The sequence below is a fragment of the Hemicordylus capensis genome, chromosome 6 (genome assembly GCF_027244095.1).
Source record: "Hemicordylus capensis ecotype Gifberg chromosome 6, rHemCap1.1.pri, whole genome shotgun sequence".
NCBI lineage: Eukaryota > Metazoa > Chordata > Lepidosauria > Squamata > Cordylidae > Hemicordylus > Hemicordylus capensis.
In genome coordinates, this window is record NC_069662.1 from 4047488 (window position 1) to 4068195 (window position 20708).

At 53.7% G+C, this 20708-nt stretch overlaps 1 protein-coding gene across 11 annotated transcripts in view; it reads left to right on the forward strand.

Moving 5' to 3' along the window:
* PER1 (period circadian regulator 1) overlaps window positions 1-20470 on the forward strand; it is a 36505-nt gene extending 16035 nt beyond the window's left edge. For 8 of the 11 annotated variants that reach the window (XM_053260650.1, XM_053260656.1, XM_053260652.1 and 5 more), the window contains 22 exons: window positions 175-602; window positions 837-935; window positions 1897-2051; window positions 3167-3288; window positions 4360-4561; window positions 4935-4986; window positions 5796-5932; window positions 7072-7150; window positions 7498-7604; window positions 7922-8075; window positions 8283-8391; window positions 8486-8617; window positions 9099-9207; window positions 9572-9725; window positions 10240-10367; window positions 11041-11253; window positions 13683-13898; window positions 14035-14783; window positions 16222-16402; window positions 16881-17073; window positions 17987-18137; window positions 19652-20470. In XM_053260650.1, the coding sequence (XP_053116625.1) occupies window positions 175-602; window positions 837-935; window positions 1897-2051; window positions 3167-3288; window positions 4360-4561; window positions 4935-4986; window positions 5796-5932; window positions 7072-7150; window positions 7498-7604; window positions 7922-8075; window positions 8283-8391; window positions 8486-8617; window positions 9099-9207; window positions 9572-9725; window positions 10240-10367; window positions 11041-11253; window positions 13683-13898; window positions 14035-14783; window positions 16222-16402; window positions 16881-17073; window positions 17987-18137; window positions 19652-19873 (4092 nt within the window). In that variant the 3' untranslated portion in view covers window positions 19874-20470. Of the gene's footprint in view, window positions 1-174; window positions 603-836; window positions 936-1896; window positions 2052-3166; window positions 3289-4359; window positions 4562-4934; window positions 4987-5795; window positions 5933-7071; window positions 7151-7497; window positions 7605-7921; window positions 8076-8282; window positions 8392-8485; window positions 8618-9098; window positions 9208-9571; window positions 9726-10239; window positions 10368-11040; window positions 11254-13682; window positions 13899-14034; window positions 14784-16221; window positions 16403-16880; window positions 17074-17937; window positions 18138-19651 lie in introns of all 11 variants that reach the window. The other 3 variants (XM_053260654.1, XM_053260651.1, XM_053260657.1) reach the window with 3 other exon arrangements.
* Window positions 20471-20708: the final 238 nt, after the last annotated feature.

The window sequence follows — 20708 nt, forward strand, 5'->3', positions numbered from 1 at the left end:
GCTGCGTCCCAGTGGGCAATCGGTATAGCTTGTCCAAAGACTATCTCGCACACCAGGACCAGCATTCAGAAGCGTCGTCCTGCACCAGGGGCCTTACTTGGTAGCATTGTTGGTGTCGCATTTAATCCGGAGCTGTTGCTGAATCAGACTTTTCATTCTTCTCTTCTCCTGTAGGTATTACCCAAGACTCACTCCACACGGATCAGATCTTTCTCACACGACGCAGCCCAAAGAGGGATCCTCTTTGAGCAGCACCTCCCCAGCCTTCTGAAAAGTCTCCTTGCTGTTCCAGCAGCCATTTTCTCACCACTCGCCCCCATTCTCCAGGGAGGCACCCATGTCCCAGAACCGATCATGAGCACTGCCTGTGAGCCCGGGCAGAACCCCTTTGAGGGTGGAGGTGGCAGCAGCAGCTCTGGAGCCCCCCGGAGGACCAGAGCCCAGCGAGGGGCTGAAGTGCAGGGCCAAGCCAGCGACGACATGGATGCCAACAGCAATGGCTCCAGTGGCAACGAGTCGCACGGCGATTCCCATAGCAGCTCCCGCAGCAGCGGAAACGGCAAGGACTCGGCCCTCTTGGAAACCACCGAAAGTAACAAGAGGTATGTTGTGCTGGGGGATGTCTGGGGTGGTCTCTGTCAGAGAGCTGGCTTGCCACCTCACACCATAACTGAGTCAACTTAGGTCTGTGTATACCATGCAAGCTTTTGCATTTCACGGACCTGTATATATCGGTTTTATTTTATGTCCCACCTTTCTGCACAGAAGTGCAGTCAGCACTTTGCTTTGCTGCCCAGTTGGGCTAAAGGACTTGCTTGTTCTACGTCTCTCTGCAGCTCCAATTTCCAAAGCCCATCTCCTCCCAGCAGCTCCATCGCCTACAGCCTTCTCAGCGCGAGCTCTGAACAAGACAACCCGTCAACTAGCGGCTGCAGGTAAGGAAGAACTTGATCAATGAAGGGAACTGTGTCGAGGCGTGTCGTGTCTAGATTTTCTTTTTTATGTCCCATTGTTTTAACTACCCTCTAGTGAAGGGGTGGGGAAACTTGGCCCTCGAGCAGTTGTTGAACTACAATGGCTGGGAATGATGGGGGTTGTAGTTCAGCAACAGCTGGAGGGCCAGGTTTGTGCCCCCCCCTCCCCGATCTAGTGGTTGGAACCAAGAGTAATGCAGTTGTAAAAAAGGGGGGTTGAACTGAAGACAACCTCCATCTCTCCTTCCCTCCCTGGCGAGCAATTGGGATTCATTAGTTCTGTCTTCCAGTAGTTTGATTCTGCTCTCTGTCTGGTCAGAGTTCTTGAGAGTCTGACCCTTGAACAGCTGGTTTTTGAAACTTCTGGAGCTACGCAGTTGTGGGGGCGATGGGGGGATGGTTGGACAAGGGAGGCGAGAGAACATGAAGGCTGAAATGTAGAACTGGGACTCGGAAAGGAACAATCTCTTGGCCATTCCTTGAAAACAAGCCACTGATATGGTGGCTTCTTTTGTGTGGTATTCATATCAGACTCATACAAAGGTCGTGCTTTATTTTGGAGTTCTGTTTGTTCTTTCAGTTTAAACATGCTGGGAATTCATATAGTTTAAAGAGGGAAGGGAAGAGAAGGGTTCTATTAAGCAGAACAGAAAAAGCATCAGGAAAACTTAGGTAACTTCATCAGAAGCAATTTATGTGGGGCTTTTTATGTCATGATTGGCATTTTATTTTCCTGAAAAAGAAAAATCTAGCCATATTTCTTTATGCATCAGACCCTTGGGTCGGGGGAGGGTGGGGTGAATGGAGGAGGTGGGGAATGGAGAAGATCCCTTCAGCCTATCTGAGCAAAAAAAACCCCAAAGGCTTTTTGGCCTGCTGTTGTAGCTGACTTGACATTTTTAAAAAAACCTGTGCCTTGCAGTAGTGAACAGTCTGCACGAGTGAAAACCCAAAAGGAGCTGATGAAGGCACTGAAGGAGATGAAGATTCGGCTGCCATCGGAGAAGCGCAGCAAGGGGAAATCGGGCACTCTGGCCACGCTCCAGTATGCACTCTCCTGTGTGAAGCAGGTCCAAGGTATATACTGCCTTTCTAACATTGTTGGTACCCAAAACAGAACATCAGTTAAGAATTGGAAACAAATCCCGCTAGATGCAATTTAAAAGACGCTGCAAAAAAGCACTCCAAAAGTAACAGTGAAAAATGGTATGAGAAAAAGTATAAAGAGCAGAATTCAAAGCAGCAGACAATTAGAAAGCAAAATCCATGTACGCAGCAAGTCAAATAGCGTTACCCACCAAAGGGCCAAATATGTAGGAGAGTCTGGAGTTGACTTGGCCTAAAAGAGAACCATGAAGCTAAGGCCATGGCACAGTGGCCGGGCAGATGCAGATGCTTTTCATTCAGAAGGTCTCGGGTTCCATCCCTGGCAATTTTGGATGTAAATTGCTTAGAGGTGTGAATAAGAACGTGAATTTCCAAGTGAGGTTGGGAAAGATCCCTCTCTGAAACCCCAGAGTGCTATTGCCGAGTCCTTGTAGACAGTACTGAGCGAGATGGACCAAGGCCCTGACTCAGATGGACTCTGTGGTTTTTTATTCCAGGGCAGCTTCACATAAGAAGCCAGTCAGATCTCTCTTGGGATGGCATCTCATAGGTAGAGCCCAGCCACAAGAACCAACCTAGTTCAGTGGCCTTTGCATACACCTGCATGGGCAGAAGTTGTAGATAAGCATATGAAGCAGTTACAGAAATTGGATGCCAGATGCCTTTGTAGGGGACAGCCTGAGAATCCCATCTGCTCTTCCCATGTGAGCCAGAAGCTGCTGCCAAGAGTCTAGGGCTAGAGAGGCACAGGTGGTCCACAGTGTTCCCTCTAAATTTTTTTCATCTGTGTGCGGAATGAATTTTGTTGTGGGCGGCAGTATCAAGGCAGTGTGTGCGCACATGCATTCAGAGTGGAGCCTTCTTGATTCAACCTGAGTGGGATCCAAAATGAACTGAGCAGACATCCAAAAACTTGTGAGCGTGTGCGCATGTGTGCACATATTAGAGGGAACACTGGTGGCCAAGGGCAGTGGAAAGCAGGGTTGGGTTGCTGCTGGTCCCATGTAAGGCGAGGTCATTCTGTATGCTGGCATTCTGTGGCACCTCCTGTTGATTGGTTCTTCTTGGTCCTCCTCACTTTTCAGCCAGCCAAGATTACTACCAGCAATGGACCATTGACAACAGTCAGCCCTGCCATCTGGACATGTCCACTTACACCATCGAAGAACTGGAAAATATCACCTCGGAGTACACCCTCAAAAACCCAGTGAGTTTTCTGTCCTATCCTTTGAACCTGGGCTCAAAGGTCCAGTTGAATCGTAAGGTCAAAGTGCAGTTGTAAACATGCTTTCTAGATTTTTTGGGTGTGTGTGTGGGGGGGGGGCACTTTAGGCCAGTTGTGTGCAATTAACTTAACCTAAGAGGGAACACAGGAAGCTGTCTTCTACCAAGTCAGACCCTTGCTCCATCTAGCTCGGTATTGTCTACACAGACTGGCAGCGGCTTCCCCAAGGTTGTAGGCAGGAGTCTCTCTCAGTCCTTTCTTGGAGATGCTGCCAGGGAGGGAACTTGGCGCCTTCTGCAGGCAAGCAGGCCGGTGCTCTTCCATTGAGCTGCGACTCCATCTCTTAAGGGGGATATCTTAGCATGCTCACACATGTAGTCCCCAAATGCAAACCAAGGTGGGCCCTGCTTAGCAAAAGGGGACATTCATGCTTGCTACCTCAAGACCAGCTCTCTCCCTCTCCTTGCTTAGTCCCGGAGTCTGAAGGCCACTGTGGCTGGGGATTGTGGAAGTCATAGTCCCAACATCATCTGGGGAACCAGTGTTCTTTGTAAGAGGGATTCCCAGGTGGAGTTGCCTACAACTCCCATCATCCCGAGCCAAAAGCCATTGTAGCTGGGCATGATGGGAGTTGCAGTCAGCATCATCTGGGAATCCCTGTTACAGGGAACATTGGGGACCCAAGGTTGAGAACCCCTCCCTTAATCTTTTTTTTTTAAAAGCTAGCAAACTAGAGGTCATCTTCCCGTCTTGAAGACAAGTAAGGGAAAGGCCTCTAACTCTGTGGCACAGCCCTTGCTTTGCACAGAGAATGTTCCAGGTCAAAAAGATCAGGTGGCAGGTGATGGGAAGGACTTCTGGCTGAGAGCTTAGAGAGCTGCTGCCAGTCAGAGTAGTCGGCACCGGGCTTTGTGGATGGATGGCCTGACTCTGTCCAAGCCAGCTTCATGTGTCGCAGTCCTGAGAATTCTTTTGTTGTTGCGGCCTCGGCTGACATCCGCACAGCCCCTTAACTGGTTTCCATTTCCTCACCCTGTTTGTTTGCTCTTGAAGGACACGTTCTCAGTGGCCGTCTCTTTCATCACTGGGAAGATTGTCTACATTTCGGACCAGGCAGCCTTCATCCTGCGCTGCAAGAGAGATGTCTTCAAGGGGGCCAAGTTTGCAGAGTTCCTGGCGCCGCAAGATGTCAGCATTTTCTATGGGTCCACGGCACCATACCACTTGCCCTCCTGGAGCGCCTGCACCTCTGCCAGTAAGTTTCAGCCACACAAGGAGCTTCCGGAGTGGCGTGAGAGTTGGCTTGTAGCCTGCCAGGCCTTCCGTGTCTGTTGCAGTCAATGCTTTTGAATAGGAGTAACCCAAAGCAGCAGCATTGACTGACATCCAAAGAGAAGAACCTGTAGAATATGTTCTTCCTGTTCTAAAAATGGTACCTGAGCCCTTTGAGAAGAGTCGGGCATCTTCTTCTGGCTGGCCTCGGAGCTTTTCAAAAAGACCTCTGTCAATTCCGGAAGCAGCAGAGAGCAGGGATGTAATGAAAGTGGCGTCACATGCAGGAGGGCAGTTCTTGAACTTGTGCCAATTCATAGCTAATCCTTCGATTGCATCTCTTTCGTTCTCTCTAGCTGCAGCTGCCATGGATTACACCCAAGAGAAATCTGTCTTCTGTCGTATCAGGTGAGTTTCGTCTCTGTTGGTGGGGCGTGGGTGGTGGCGGCGGCTCGGAATAGGCGGAAGGAATGGTGGGGGCCAGTTCCTGGTGGTCTTCCTAAACCTGGGTCCCTGGCATGCAGGCAAAGCTCAGTGGAGCTGGATGAGGAGTTAAGAGCCAAGTGGCTTCGTGTTGAAATGAGCCTGCCTGGTTCTCCATGAACCTGTCTTCCCTGTCGCAGGATGGGGCTGCAGCTCAGTGGCAGAGCCTCTGTTTTGCATGCAGGAGGTCCCAGGTTCACTCCCTGGCAGCATCTGCAGGTAGGACTGGGAAAGACCCTGGTCTAAAGTCCTGGAGAGCTGTTACCAGTCAGGGTAGATAGTACTGATCTAGATGCCGGACACAGTGTAAGGGTGCTTCCTTTTTTCCTAAGTCAGCTGCTGCAAGATGGATAGTTACTGGCAACAGCATCTCTGGCAGCATAGTGATAGTGCAGTTGTGTGAGTGTGCACTGTGCACTCATGTCTTGTGTCCTGTGATGAACATGGCTGTAGGGCGAGTCATTTGTGTTGGTGGTACACATTTGGTATAGAAATCAGCAGTCTTGAAATCTGCCCAAAAATGAGCAGGGCCTGGAACCCTCCTCCCAGTCCCAGGTGTTAATGTGGACGACCCGACCGACCGTGCTCTCTAAGCCAGGGTGGCTGGTGGGAGGTGGGGGACCTGGTGCCTCCCAGGCTGCCCTCTGGCCGCCACGGCTGCTGCTCTTGTGCTCCCTCCTGGTCGTCCTGGTCTCCTCTGGCCTCTGGTCTTATTGCAGGCATTTGTTTCTCAGCGGAGGCTACGGGCGTGGGCTGCGCTACTACCCTTTCCGTCTCACACCTTACCTGACCAAAGTGCGCGACTTGGACAGCGCCGAGGGACAGCCCTGCTGCCTGCTCATTGCAGAGCGGATCCACTCGGGCTACGAAGGTAAGAGGGAGGCAGTGCATGTTCTGAGGGGAGGGGGACACCGAGGGACAGGTGGACTCGGCAGCTTTGTTTTTGACTGGCTAAAGGTGCCACCACAGAAGCCCACGTCCAGTTGGAAGCAACTCCCCATTCCGGGGAAACCTGCAACCCCCTAATTCAGGGCTCTCAAATGTGGGCCCCCGGACGATGTTGGACTAACGCCCCTCATCCAACAACATCTGAGGACCCCTGCTTGAGAACTCCTGCATTAACCATTTTAACCACAAGATGGCAGGAGAGGAGAGACTTTGGGTGCCTGAGGGGAGACCGCATTTGCTTTGGGGTCCAAAGCAGGAATGGTTTTTCTGCACGGCCTTTTCTCTTGTTGCTCCCACCCAAGTTCTGCTTCTGCTTGTTTTAGAAACCCTATGGCCAGCAGATCAAAGTGGAAGACAAATGGCTGCAGAGAGAGTCGCTGCTGAACTTTCTCCCCTCTTGCCTGTTGTTGCACTCAAAATTGCTCCACCCCATAGGCTCCGTTTCCTTTCCAGGAAACCGCCTCCACCCTTGCCCTTCTTTTGCTTAAACTCGCCTAGTTACCATGGGTGAGATGCACGTTCTGATGTTTATGGCCATCTGCAGCTAGTTCCCCTGGTGACATGTTTCAGTGTGTGGCTTGGTTAACACCTGGTCTTCTGCGGACCAATCCTAATGTGCAACTGAACAAAGCCAAATAATGGGTTGAGCCTGTATCTGGCACTTGCTAGGATAGTGGACATGCATGTGCCTGCAGAGCCAACTTTGCTCTCCTCCAGCGGCGCATGTGCTTGTGCAGCATTTAGGCAGAACGGAATGGAAATGGTGGTGCAGCCGGCAGTATTGTGCATGTAAAATATTGATCCAAATGTCCTGGCCCCCCTCTGTAATGCACGCCTCCTTGCTCAGCTGCTCTTTTGAGGGGCACATGGATAAGAATCAAGCCCCATTTGTCTGGCATGCACCGAAGTTTTGCTTTTGGGAAAGCGTGCATCTCCAAGACCCTCTGTGGGTTTTCTGTGGATATCTGAGAGCTTAGGGGGGCAAAGTGGAAAGTGTGGCAGATTAGTGTCAGCCGTTCTCTGCAGTGCTTGTTTTAACTGTCTCCTACTTTTCTCTTCCAGCTCCCAGAATCCCTCCTGATAAGAGAATCTTCACCACTAGACACACCCCCAGCTGCTTATTCCAGGATGTGGATGAGCGGTAAGCAGATGGGGTTCAAGCCAGAAACTGTTGGGAAGGGTCCTCTCACGTTCTGGCCCCGGGGAAGTCTGGCTGTTCTCTCCAGGCATGTCCCACTGTGGGGCTGCAGCCCTGAGCAAGGAAACTTGACTTGATAGGCAGGGGAGGTCTTGCTTGCCTTTCAGTGTGGAGGGCGGGTGTTCCTGTGCTAGCCTCGAGGAGGAGGATTTGGCATAGTCCTGTGTTCTCATCCACATAGCCTTCCTTCTTTGTGTAGCCCAGTTCTTGTGGGGCTGTGAACTCTTCTGCTTTGTACACAGCTTTGCACCAACCGCTCAACAAGATTGCTTTCCGCTCTCTCCTTTCAGGGCTGCCCCTCTGCTGGGTTACCTTCCCCAGGACTTGATTGGATCTCCTGTTCTTTTCTACCTGCATCCAGACGACCGGCCTCTTATGCTGGCCATGCACAAGAAAAGTGAGTGCAAAATGAAGGGGAAGTCAGGGTGGGGAAAGATTTCCACAGGACACTGAAGTTCCTAATTGATTCACCCAATCAATGGACACTTTCACATTAGCTTGCAATCTCTGTGGGGTGCTTTCAGTATTACAGTGTTTTATATTGTAACTTGTTTCGCGATCTTCTGTTTTGTGGTTTTAATGGGGTGTTTTTACTGTTGTGTTCTTGTGAGCTGCCCTGGGCACAGTTTGCTCCGGGGCAGCTAGCAAAGACCGTTGTGTGATGTTGATGGCTTCTGGGCCCCCCCCTCACCTGCCGCCCTCCCTCCTCTCCAGTTCTGCAGTATGGCAGCCAGCCCTTTGACCACTCGCCCATCCGCTTCTGCGCCCGCAACGGCGAGTACGTCACCATTGACACCAGCTGGTCCAGCTTCGTCAACCCCTGGAGCCGCAAAGTCTCCTTCATCATGGGGAGGCACAAAGTGCGGACGTGAGTTGCCTGCATTGCACTTGGTTGCCCCCGAGTCCTTGGGAGGGGGGAGCCGTTGCTTTATTTCTCCCTAATGGTGGGTGGGGGGCGGATCTGTTCTAGGCACAAAGTAGTGAGACGGAGCAGAGAAAACAGAAAGAGGAGTGGGAGAACACTAGGAATCCACACTCCCCTAATCATTCCCTCCCTCTCTGCTCTCCCCACCAGGGGCCCTCTCAACGAGGATGTCTTCACCGCTCCCAAAGTGTTGAAGGTGAAGCCCGTGGAGCAGGACATCCAGGAGCTGTCGGAGCAGATCCACCGGCTCTTGCTGCAGGTGAGGCTCTCCCCACCCCTGCTGCCTTGTGCTCTTGAGCCCTGGCCCCGCTGCTTCCACCCTCTGACGCTCTGCTCTCTCCTCCCTTTGGCAGCCCGTGCACAGCAGTGGATCCATGGGCTTGCGCAGCATCGGCAGCAATGCATCCCACGAGCAGTTCCTGAGCATCGCCTCGTCCAGCGACAGCAACGGCATCCCCAACGAGGAGGCCCAAGCGGTCCGACCGGTGAGTGGAAGCCCCCGTCCCTGAGAACCCATGGCGAGAGTTAGAAGCCTGCATAGGAGGAATAGCAGGCAGCTCTCAAGAGGAGGAGCCTTTAGGCTTCCAGTTCTCGTTCCCTAGGCAGATCTTGCTCCAATTGCGGTCAGAAAATAGGATCCTAACACTGACCTGCCAGATAGGAATGATGCTGGTGGGAAGACATGAAAGAAGGATTCGGAAGGCCTTCCGGACACCTCAAACTCCTGTAGAACAATCCTTGCCAACCCTGAATGTGTGTGCCTTAAATGCTGCAGCACCAACAGGAAACGGCAGCAGGCATTGGTGTGCCTTGCGGGTGACAGCAGAGTCCACTGCGGTGGTGAAGGGGAGTCCCTTGAAGGCAGGCCCTGGGGATTCTGCTCGTTGCAAGGGACGTCTGGAGAGGCTCACCCTTGGAGAGGGCATTGCAGGCTGCTCTGACCTTTTCCTCCCCTTGTGACCCTAGATGACTTTCCAGGAGATCTGCAAGGATGTGCACATGGTGAAGAACCAGGGCCAGCAGGTCTTCATCGAATCCCGGGCCAAGCCCCAGCCCAGGAAGCATCCTCGAGCAGGTGAGCTTGTACACAGGCCCACACGGCCCCTTGGAGCTCGTGCCCACCCTCGCCTGCAAGTTCTGTGCCCTGGTGTTTTGCCAATGGCTTCCGGCTTCCGTCTGGAGCAGAGGGGGCGTGCCCCTGAGCACCAGGGGCTTGGGAACGCCAACAGGAAGGGGCAGTTGCCCTCTCTTCCCTGCTGTGGGTTTCCCAGAGGCATCTGTTGGGCCACTGTGTGGGTCAGGATGCTGGACAGGGATGGGCCTTGGCCTGATCCAGCAGGGCTGCTGTTCTGTCCTTTTCTATCCTGTGGGCTTTCACCAGGGGGCTTCCAGCTTGCCACCCCAGTTGTAACTCCCCCCCCCCCCAATTTCCTTTTTAGCTCTCGAAGCACCAGCTGATCATCATGTGCAGCCAATGGAGACTGTGAGGGCCGGGGAGATACCAGGCAACGCAGCTGCCTCGGAGGAGTCGGTGAGGAAGGAGTCCTCCAACTACTCCTACCAGCAAATCAACTGCCTGGATGGGATCATAAGGTGAGGGGCTGAGGGGAGGGAGTTCCCTGTAGCTATCCCATGAGGACGAAAGAGCTGACCCACAAGGCCAATGGGATGGACGGGTTGGATCTATAGAAGGCCAAATCAGAAGGAATTTTGATTAGAGGAACAACTTTGCTTTTTGGTGATTTTTTTTTTTAAACCTTCTTTCTTTTGTTAAGATGCAAAGGAGGACAAAATTACTTATTACTCTAGTGCAGGCTGGTTTAGCTGCATGCAAGCTTTTGAATTTCGCTAAACTCTTCATTGATGTTTGGTTTCCATTCTGGCTGGTTAAGAGTTCTATGAAACTCTAAAGCTTGCATGCACAAGCTCCATTGGCTGCTTTTGCATTTGCTCTTGTATGAGATCACTGCAGCAATATCTTTCTGTATTGCAGACTAAACGTGGGTGTGTGTGGGCAGGAATTGGGGTCTTATCTTCATCTGTCCCCCACAATAATGGGCTGTTCATCTCTACAAATTTCCTAATCTGTACTTTTAAAAATAATCAGGTACCTGGAGAGCTGCAACATTCCAAGCCGTGTGAAGCGGAAGTGCGGTTCTTCCTCTTACACGACCTCTTCCAATTCTGACGACGACAAGCAGAAAGTGGGCGAGGAGGCAGCCTGTCCAAACAAAGGTGACTTTTCTTTCTTTGTACTGTTGTGACCCCAGGTTTCCCACCTGAGCCGTGTTCCCAGATGTTGCTGTTGACTACAACTCCCACAATCCCTGCCTGCCTTTGGCCTTTTGCAGCTGGGGATTATGGGAGTTGTAGTCAACAGCATCTGGGAATCCTTGTTAAGAGGGAATGCTGTGCCTGAGGTGCAGCTTCCTCTCTCCTTTCCTTCCTTCCCTCACTCCCTCCCCCAATAGAGGAAAATGTGTTGCTACCCTGTCTTCTGCTAGGTTTGCTCTGTGTCCTTCTGCCTGGAATCTAGCTCTTATTCTGCTGCTGAGGCTGAGTGGGGGAGCCAGAGGGAGAGGGTGGGTGGGAGTGGTAGCTTTCCGGGTCCGCTCTAGGAAGCTGAACTTCTCCCTCCTTGCTGGAAGTCCTCTTGATGCTGGTGGTCGGCCAGACTCCTCTTTTTTTTTCTGCCTCTGCGGGGCAAAGCCCTTTGACGCGGCCACATGGTGGGTCGCCTCGCAGGGCGAAGCAGGCCGAGCACAGGCCTCTTGATATCATTGTCGTCCTCGTCCTCCTCTTGCCAGTCGGCGCTCTTGAGGGACTCTGGATGTTCTGAGTGCCCCGTCGCACATTGGTCTCCTTCCCCACTGCCCCCCTGCTAACCCATCGTTGTCTCTTTGAACAGATGCCCCGGAGGAAATGCTGCCGACCGCAGAGAGCCAGCCCAAGAGGGAAGAGCCTGGGACGGCAGCAGCTGCCGTGGTGGGAGGCCCGCTCACGCCACTGGCTGCCTTGCCTAGCAAAGCTGAGAGCGTGGTCTCCGTGACGAGTCAGTGTAGCTTCAGCAGTACCATCGTCCACGTGGGAGACAAGAAGCCCCCCGAGTCGGGTAGGGGAGGTGGATACCGTGTTTTTCTGGGAAATCACGGGGGGGAGGGGCAACTTCGGGGGAGAGGCCTAGTGGGGGGGGAGTGAGGGTGGTGATGGGAAGGGGGGAGGAGGCTGGAGGCACCATTCACCGCTTCTGCTTGACTTGGCTCCTTTTGCTTCCCTGGCTGGCAGCAGGTTTGGGGCAGGCAGAAAGAGGCTCTCCCGGCAGGGCACGATGGGACCCCGAGTATTGTTGCCACTGGATGCCATGGTCGATGTCTGGCTGGAACAGACCACCAGAAAACACGGAATGGTCATTCAGTGGCTGCTAGCCATGAAAGCTGAACTAGGACTTCCAGGTTCAAAGGCAGGATGCTTCTTGACCATTCATCTACTGGGTTTCCTTGGCATCTGGCCAAGGTGGAAAACACCAGCAATTCATTCACTTGCGCCCCCCCCCTCTCTCTACACCTGGGTGGTGCCAACCACAGGCTTGATTGGAGGCACCTTTTGGGCACAGAAGATGGAAGCAAACTCCTGCCTGCTGCAGCTTGAGTCAGCTGCCCTTTCTTCTCTTCCCTTCTTTGCTGGCAGGCGGCGGCCCTTTTCCTGGCCAGTCTTATTTTTAACTTAGAGCAGAAACACTGCAACATTTCTATGAGAGTGACTAAAAGAAGGCTGCTTCTCCAGGGACTACACGCTCTTTTGGGGGGCACAGGCTGCCGCTTGGCAACTCTTTCTTTCAAAGAGGGCATCAGGTCCTTTTGCATCCAGAGTTAGGCCTTCAGGCCCCAGCACCTTTCATTCTGCTGCTGCCTCCGCCCCTCTTCGCCCCTGTGGCCGAAGACTTTGGCATCACACTTCAGGGATGGCTGAAGAAGAAGGGGGCGGGGGCGGGAGGGTTCAGACAGCGTTTGTCTCTGTAGTTGCATCTAGAGCAGGGGGAAGTTCTCTTCCTCCCACCGCTCTTTCAGCTCCTTCAGCAGCTCAAGAGCACCCAGTCAGATTCAGACAGCTTCCCACCAGACCCGGCTCAGTTTTTCTCCCATTTGAAGACTTCACACCCACTTCGGTGGCTGTCTGCAGTGCTTGCGTAGCTTTGATCTCTTCTGCCCACACTTGACTTCTGCGAGGCCTTCTCCTAAATGACTGCACCAGTGCCACATCAGCCTGGGTGTTTCCACCAGTTGTGACGCCACAGCTGGTCCTGCTGGAGCCCATCTGCTCTTGACCTCGCGTGACTATAGAATCAGGGCGGACACAATGCAACTCTCATTTTTCCTTCTCTCTGGGAGAAGGTAGCAGTGTCATGTTTTCTGTCAATCTCTGCTATTGCTTAGGAACCTAGGAAGTTGCCTTCTGCTGTGTTCAGACCCTTGGTCCATTTAGCTCAGTGTTGTCCACACTGTCTGGCAACGGCGCTCCAGTTTTGCAGGCAGGGGTCTCCTCTTCCAGCCCTACTGCAGTCCCATCTTCTTCTAGGCTCTCCTCCCAGGGTTAGGAGCCTTTGTCTCCCCAGTTGACTCTTGGACGGATCCACATTCTTAAAGGATGTCTAGGAAGGGAGTCCACACTGTTGGTTCCTAGAGAGAAACTCTTTGGACGAGCATTTGGGCCTAGGAATGGGTTTTGAAGAATCGCCTCAGAGCAGAACAGGCAGCCCCTGTTGCTTGGCCTTCTTGCACTCAGAATTCTGGATTCAGCAATTACCTAGGACTCTGCTTCAAACTGGTTCCCTCCCACTTTTAGTTGTATATACGATGATGTGTGCATGTCTGTGTAGTTAGATATAGATAGTATAGGTATAGATTTGAGTAGATAGATATAGCTAACATTTGTGTACTCAACCACCAGCCCCCCACCTGGTGCTAACCTGGTAAAGCGGCATGGCATCTAAGCCAGAGGTATGAACAGGAGCCAGGCATTAACGCACCTTGTTGACCCCATGCTGCTCTTTTCTCCAAGATGTTGACCCGCTAAAGGTCCATTCCTGAAAGCACCGCTGCTTTTTCTCCTGTGCTGTGCCCTGGGAAACTTCCAGAGGCTGCTAGGGTTAGGGTGGCAGACTGTTCACATCAAGAAAGATTCCAACTGTCCCTTTCCCACAAGAATTTGTGTCCCTAATGGGTAGCAAGTTCATAGGAGGTCTGACTAATACAACTAATGCAATCAATAAAATTCCTCTTATTTCTCTATGGCAATCACCCTGAGCCATTTTTGGCGAATGAATGAATAAAACTGTCCCTGTGGCCAGGATAACAAAATGGGAGATGAAGCTGGTGTTGGTTAAAACAGTTGGGTGGGGCACACCCTGTTTCCAGGCTGTATTGCCCGGGCGAGGTGGAGGGGGGGATGGCTAGCATCCTGAGCTCAGTCTGGAGATGTGCTGGAAGACGAAGAAGTCACAGAACTGCAGGCTCACCTGGTCCCCTTTTTGCCTTCCCCCCTCCCTTGCAGATATTGTAATGATGGAGGAGGCAGCGCCCAGTGTGACCCCGGACCGGGAGCAGCAGTACCGCAAGGTGGGGCTGACGAAGGAGGTGCTCTCCGTCCACACCCAGAAGGAGGAGCAGGCCTTCCTCACCCACTTCAAGGACCTCAGCCAGCTGCATGTCTTCAACCCCCCCTTGGGCTGGCAGGAGATGCGCCACGGTGGGCTCCGCGTGGATCGAGGTGAGCCTGGCCGGGCGGCTTGCTGTGTGCGCGCGTGTAGGGGAGCGTGTGTGTGTGTGTGGGGGGGGGGATTGAGGCCTCGTGTCCAAGGAGAAGCAGGCCTTTCATGTGGGTTTCCCTCTTTTTGGCTCCTTAGGGCACAGGGGTCTGCGCCAGGCTGCCCGGGGTCCAGGCTGCCGTGGGCGGAGCAGGAAGTCCAAAGCCAAACGCATCAAGCAGAACAAGTTGTCGGACAGCACCAGCTCCCCGCAGCATTCCGGTTCCATCCCCCAGCTTCCGGGAGCGCCTGCGTCCTCTTCGTGGCCACCCTCGGGCAACTCCCAAGCCAGCCTTCCCACCCTGCCCTATCCCACCGCCATGCCCACCTACCCCATTCCCATGTTTCCCCCTCGACCTGCTCCCCCCCCGGCTGCTGAGCCCTCCCAGACCCCGCTTCCCGTCACGCAGTTCCCCACCCCACAGTTCCCCACTCCGCTGGTCACCCCCATGGTGGCCCTCGTCCTGCCCAACTACGTCTTCCCCCCCGTGAACAGCCCGCTCCCCCAGTCCTACTTCCCCGGCAACCCCATCTTCCCCTTCGGCCCTCAGCCGGGGAGCATGCCAGCCCCTGGGCCCGAAGCAGGCGTGCAGGCACCATCGCGCTCCTCCACCCCACACTCCATGAGCCAGCCTGAGCGGCCGGAGTCGCCCCTCTTCGACTCCCGCTGCAGCTCCCCGCTGCAGCTCAACCTCCTGCAGATGGAAGAGATGCCAAAGGCTTGTGACCGGCAAGAAGCAGCCAGCAGCAACCCGGCGGGACCAGCAGGGGCCACCACGGACTGGGCTGGCGTGGCTGGCGGGCAGGGGCTGGCCAGCGAGCTCAGCCCCCAGAAGGAAACGTGCATGGTAAGCCCCCTGGTCTACCTGCAGCTGCCAGCAGCCCAGACAGGCCAGTTCTCTCTCTCTCTCCCCTTTGCTGTGGATGTCCCTCTGGGGGGGGGCATTTCTTGTTTGGGGTGGCAGGGAGGACGGTTGTCCACAGCTGGGCACTGTAACTCAGCAATAGGGACTCATTCTGGCAGGGCTGGAGCAATATTGATTCCATCACGTGGTGGGCAGTTCTTGTCCTGGGCCCCACACAAGCTAGATACAGCCCCAGTGGGAGATTCCAAGGCAAGGGGAAGATGATCCCCGCTCTCTGGATTTCTCTTGCCTTTTTCGAGCAGCCGCTGCCTGTCAACTCCCCCCACACTCCCCCCAGCTTGTTCCTCTCTGAGATCACTTGCATTTGTTTCAGTCATTCAGGTTTTGAGATTTTAGCTTTTGATTGACTGAGTCTGGAAGATGTTTCTCAAGAAGCGAAGAGAGAGCACTGTGGAGTTTGGGATGAGATCTCCTGGGAATGGCAGCTGTAGGAATGCGGAGAGTCAGTCGATAGCAGGGAAGTGGTTAACCCATCAGGAAGTTGCCCTCCTGCTTGGAAGGAAGGTCCAGCTCAAGCTTGCCACCTCTTCCTGTGAGGAGCTGCTGCTCTCTGATGGGAGGCCCTTGCTGCGTCAGAGGTGGGAGGCCCAGCATTTCCGATGTTTGTGGAAGCATCAGCCAACTTTCCTCTTCCAGGTTGGAGGGGGCTGAGGAAGGAAATCGCAAGATCTCTGTAGCCCTTACTCCAGTGGTTGGCTGATCAGTTAGCAGCCTGCACTGGGGTTGACTGGGGGATCAGAGGGTGGCTGTGGATTGCTTCCACCCCATAGAAATAGCCTGGAGTCCAGGTCCTCCCAAACAGGGCATGATGGGAGTTAGCTAGTCTCTTGTCGCTTGGGTCAACAGCATTGGGCTCACAGGAAGCTGCCTTCTACTGAGTCGGACCGCTCATCCATCGAGCTCAGTATTGCCGCTGTCGGTCAGATAGTAGACTTCTCTAGGATTTCCGGCAGGAGTCTTTCCCAGGCCTACCTGGAGATGCTGCCAGGGGTTGAACCTGGGACCTTCTGCATGCAGAGCAGATGCTATGTCCCCAAATGTGGCATTCATGGGTCTCCCATCCAGGCACTGACCCACCCCAAGGCCTGCTTAGCTTCAGCAAGGTGGCTGTATTGTGTGCCCTTAGACCAGGCTCTGGCCGCCCTGTGCCCCTTCTTTGTTGCTGTCGTCAAGGAATTTATCTGGAGTATGTGTGTGTATGTTTGAAACCAAAACTGTATTGTGTGTAGTGGCCTGTTGTTGCCCTCGTGGGCTTGGCAGGGACGTGTGAAGCACCCTTGCCAAGCTGTTTCTGTGGGAAGGTCACAGTGCCCCTGCTACGGCCTGGCTCTCACCCTCCTCTTCGGTTGCCCCCCTGCAGGCAGAGACTCACGACTCCTCCAACAACGACGCGCTCTCCAGCTCCAGCGACCTCCTGGATTTGCTCCTGCAGGAAGACTCGCGCTCCGGCACGGGCTCGGCTGCCTCGGGCAGCGGCTCGGCTGCCTCCGGCTCCATGGGCTCCGGCTCCAACAGGGGGAGCACCTCTGCCAGCGGCACCAGTAAGCCCCATGTCCTTGCATGTCTCCTACCAGGTTGTCAGGCTTGGCTTCTGATTGGGTTGGCTCCGTTCCTTGGCCGTCTGAGCCAGGTTGTGGAACTACAGTTTCAGGGGAGAGAGATCAGTTTCAGGCCAGGAGTCTGGGTGTGGTCCCAGTGCTGGGGTGGGATGCCTGCACACTCTCTTTGGTTTTTGTCAATGTGAGGAGCAGGCCTGCTGAGCCACAGCGAGGCGCTGTGAAACCAGCCGTTCATCCTCATGGGACTTCTTGAGGATCCCTCCACCTGCCTTAAAAGGCATTGGCCTTGCAGCTGGCAGGGGTTCCCAGGTGGTGTTGGACTACAACTCCCATCACCCCCTGCTACAACACCTGTTGAGCTGGGATGATGGGAGTTGTAGTCCCACGTATGGGAACCCCTGGTCTGCACTCTGCCAAGCTTTCCTTGATTTGACTGTTGCCCCATTGCTTCCCACCCCAGCAAGCAGCAAGAGCAGCAACACCAGCAAGTACTTTGGCAGCATCGACTCCTCGGAGAACGACCTGCAGGGCAAGAAGCGCTCCGAGGTGGAAGACAACGAGCACTTCATCAAGTACGTCCTGCAGGACCCCATCTGGCTGCTGATGGCCAACACCGACGACAAGGTCATGATGACCTACCAGCTGCCTTCCAGGTGAGGAGGCGGCGTCAGCGCTCCGGTTCTGCTCTTGCCCATCTTAAGGGGAGGGAGGTGCCAGGCCCCTCTGCAGGTGGCTGGTTCTCACAGACAACCCTTTCAAGCCCCCTGGGATTAAGATCAGGCCCAAGGAGGCCCATCGAGTCCAGCCTTCTGTTTCCCACAGTGGCCCACCAGATACCTTGGGGAGACCCCCAAGCAGGACATGAAGGTGTCCCCCTTCCCCTGCTGCTCTTCCCCTGCCACTGGTATTTGGAGGCATCTAGCATCTGAGCCTGGAGGTAGCCTGTAGCCATTAAGACGAGCAGCCATTGATAGGTTTGTCCTTCATGGATTTGTCTAAGCCCCTTTTAAAGCCATCCAAGCTGGTAGCCGTCACCACATCCCATAGCAGAGAATTCCACAGACTAATGATGCACTGTGTGAAAAAGGACTTCCTCTTGTCAGTTTCCTGACCTTCCACTTCATGGGATGACCCCTGGTGCATCTCCTGCTGTGAGAGAGTGAGAAGAATTCTCTCTGCACCATGCCTAATTTTATAAACCCCTCTCATGTCTCCCTTTGCTCGCCTTTAAGCTAACGACCTGCCGCTGCGCCCCCCCCCCCTCAGCTGGCCTCCTTCGTCATAGCCTTTTGACTTGGAATCCCGGGGTTCTCAAGCTTGGATCCCCAAATGTTGTTGGGGTAATGGGAGTTGTAGTCCAGCAACATCAGGGGACCCCAGGTTGAAAGCCCCTGCTTCTTCAAAGTTTCAGCAGGGCTTAAGTTTCCCTCTTCAAAAAACCAAAGACCAGGGGGGTTCACTTCTCTTCCAGCCAGAGTGGTCATTTTGTTATTAACAGAGCCGTCTTCCTCAATTAGTTTCTCTTTTCAGCCGCTCCTTACCCATTTGCCCACCTCTGCTCTGCAGGGACATGGAGACCGTGCTGCAGCAGGATCTCGAGAAGCTGAAGCAGATGCAGAAGCGGCAGCCGCGGTTCACCGAAGAGCAGAAGAAGGAGCTGGCCGAGGTGCACTCCTGGGTCCAGAAGGGGATCCTGCCCAAAGCTATCAACATCACGGTACGGATGGTTGGACACCCTTTGAGGGAGGAGAGGGGGTTGCTCAAGGTGGGGGGACTGGTAGAGCGCGGGTCCCGCCACACAGGAGGCATCGTCCTGCTGCACCTTTTCAGTCCGCCGGTCATCTGGCAAACGTGGACCGTGTGGAGAGGGAGGAGAGCTGGTCTTGTGGCCACGAGCATGAATTGTCCCCTTGCTAAGCAGGGTCCACCCTGGTTTGCATTTGAATGGGAGATGACACGTGCGGGTACTGTAGGATATTCCCATTAGGGGATAGAGCTGCCCTGGGAAGAGCACCTTCATGCTTGCATGCAGAAGGTCCCAAGTTCTCTTCCTGGCAACCCCAAGATAGATAGGGCTAGGAAAGACTCCTGCCTGCAACCTTGGAGAAGCCGCTGCCAGTCTGTGTAGACAATACTGACAAAACCATTGGTAGACCAGTGGTTTGACTCCGTATAAGCAGCTTCCTATGTTCCTATGGCGGCAGGATTTTCTCCATAGATGTTTGAGCTAGCAAGTTGATCTGGGTGTGTGTATTTAGTGAAAGCAAGTTTCTGCTTCGGAGTCTGTAGCCCTTATGACATTATGTTGTACAAGGGTACAGATGTCTGTATGCTCATACATGTTTTTGTGTGATTGACTTTACCTACATTGGTCTTAAAGTAAACCTAGATACAGGCCCCTCAAATGCAGGGTACAAATAGGGAGTGTGCTGCTGTATCTGTGTGCACTTGTTATGCTAGGGTTGAAAATAAGGTGTGAATAGGGCCAATATTGCACATGATTGTGCCCAGACCAACGGAAGGACTGCCCTTTTGGTTGACACCTTCACCACTTGCCATTCCCTTACAATGAGGATTAGCCGCCAGGGTCTAGAGAGTTGTGGCATACCTACCTCCCATGTACCTCTATTGTAAATGGGTTTTTGTGTACATTTTGTGTGTGATTCTTCACAATTGTAAGCCACTTTAAGAACTAATCTTGGTTGATGGAACTAAACACAGTAAACAAAATATTACATGCCCATCTAGAGAGATCTTATTGTCTGATATCTATCTAATCCAGGGGTTCATAAACCTGGTTATGAAGAGCAGAAGGTTTCAAGTTCCCTCCCTGGCTTCTCCAAAATAGGGCTGAGAGAGACTCCTGCCTGCCACCTTGGAGAAGCTGCTGCCAGTCTGTGAAGACAATACTGTGCTAGATGGACCAATGGTCTGACTCAGTATATGGCAGTTTCCTATGTTCCTGTGGTCCTCAGATGCTCTTGGACTACCAACTCCCATCATCCCTAGCTGATGGGGGTGATGGGAATTGTAGTCAAACAGTATCTCGGGACCCAAGGTTGGGAAACTTCTGCTCTAATCCATAGGGTTCTCTCCAGACAGTGTGAGAAATGCCATGTGTGTGAGAGGGGTGAGTGAATGAACTTGCCAGTCCCAGGAATAACAGTCTCCAACCCCAGCAGCAATCTGAAGCTCACCCACCACTTATTTCTTCCTCTTCTCCTGTCTTAGGCCTGCATGGACTGTGGTAGCAACCCTGCCTCCAAAGTGGCCCCCCTGTACGACGTGGAGGTCCACGACATGGACCTGAATGGTATGCTGGAGCCAATGGAGGAAGGCAGTGGGGGACAGGCCTGCCTGCCCCCTCTGCCCCTGGAAATGGCCATGGAGCAAGAGGAGGCAGGAGAGCAGCAGCCATCTCGGGCAGAGGCCATCGTGCAGGAATTGGGCTAGGCACCCAGGCGTCAAACTGCAGACTCTTTCTCTTCCCTCAAAGCCGAGGTAATTTCTGCCGGCCCCGAGCTGGGACGCTGCTGAGCAGCAGGGTTCGGAGGCAGAAACTCCCCACAGAGCCGACGAGCGTCTCTCTTGCCGCAGCTCCGCCGCCTACGGCCATCCAGCGGCTACCATGGAGAGGCGTGTCTCACGTCACAGGCGCGTGTTGGGCCCGGTCAGCCCTGCGGTCCAAAGGAGAGAATGTGATGGGACTGTAAGCCCAGGACCAGCTTCTTCTGGCACTGAACTCGGGGCTGATGGTCTCCCAGGATGCAGAAGGTCCCTTCTGACCTTGATCCACTTCAGCTGGACCAGCCACCCCCAATCCTTGCTGCCTTACTGAGGATTTGGACCTAGATGGCCCGTGACATGGGGCGGGGGGACCCACTTTTTATGTATTTATTTTTGCAGAATTGTCATTTGTTGTATTTTTGGGGTTATGTGTTTTTTTACTTCTCTGCGGGCAAGCTCTTGAAGGGGCCTGTGTGCAGAACCAATAATAAAAGGAAAAAAAGGAGAGTGAGAGGCTGATTTGTGGGCCCTGCTCTCAAGAAACCTTTGCATGTTTTCCTCCGAGCACACTCCCTCCCCTCATTGGGATCCCCACCAGGGAGGGAGGCTTTTCTCTCGCTTGGTTTGGAAGAACCTTCTGCAGCCAGCCTCCATCTGGGTCAGAGGCATCGGAGGCAGTGGACAGAGAGCTGCCTCAGGACTTGCAGAGGAGGGCTCCAGTGTGCCGTCTCTGGCTCTCTAGGGGCAGGAAAACCGTCGCCCCTCCATCTTTTCCCACAGC